The sequence below is a fragment of the Helobdella robusta genome (assembly GCF_000326865.2).
Source record: "Helobdella robusta unplaced genomic scaffold HELROscaffold_316, whole genome shotgun sequence".
Lineage (NCBI taxonomy): Eukaryota > Metazoa > Annelida > Clitellata > Rhynchobdellida > Glossiphoniidae > Helobdella > Helobdella robusta.
Genome location: NW_008704571.1, coordinates 5,419 through 5,974, shown reverse-complemented (window position 1 = coordinate 5,974; position 556 = coordinate 5,419). Strand labels below are relative to the sequence as shown.

Genomic DNA, 556 nt, shown 5'->3' with positions numbered 1-556 from the left:
TAGAAATACAGTTTAAATTATATATTTTAGCGAACTCAAAAATATAATTTTTATTTTTAATATTTTATTGAAACACTTTAATTATAAAATGCATTCATCATATATTAAATAAGGGATAAATTATTAAAAAATTTCAACTCCAAAATGCATTCCTCATAAGTTAGATCCGAATTAAATTATCCAGAATAAGTTAGCCGAATAAAATTATCCGTGCAATTTGCCCTTGTACTTGAAGTCAACGAGCTTGATGTGGTCGACCAGCCACTGCTTGGCGCCGGTGACTTTCTCCGAAGATATTGGCACTTGGGAGGCACGCAGCGTTGCTTCAAAGTCTTCGTGGATTCCTTTGTGTGTGGCCAAGTCAGCAAATTGGGCCTCTTTCATCATATCCTGTAAATATTGATTGAATTTGTTTTATTCGTTTCAACAGTTTTTAAATATTTTTTTGCTTGTAAGAAAAAAAAATGCGAAACCTCCTCAAATCTGAAATGTTTACCCATGACACTCTTCAAATGTGCGTAGGCAACTGCCTGAGATGGGTGCTGCTCAACGTCAG

General features: G+C 34.5%; 1 protein-coding gene across 1 annotated transcript; it reads right to left on the bottom strand.

Annotated features, from left to right (window-relative positions):
• Positions 1-204: 204 nt before the first annotated feature.
• Positions 205-554, bottom strand: HELRODRAFT_92598 (hypothetical protein; the record flags this gene model as incomplete). The annotated part of the gene is made up of 2 exons (XM_009022455.1): positions 205-390; positions 474-554. Coding segments are annotated over 2 exons (267 nt in total), but the record flags the coding sequence as incomplete, so codon positions are not given.
• Positions 555-556: the final 2 nt, after the last annotated feature.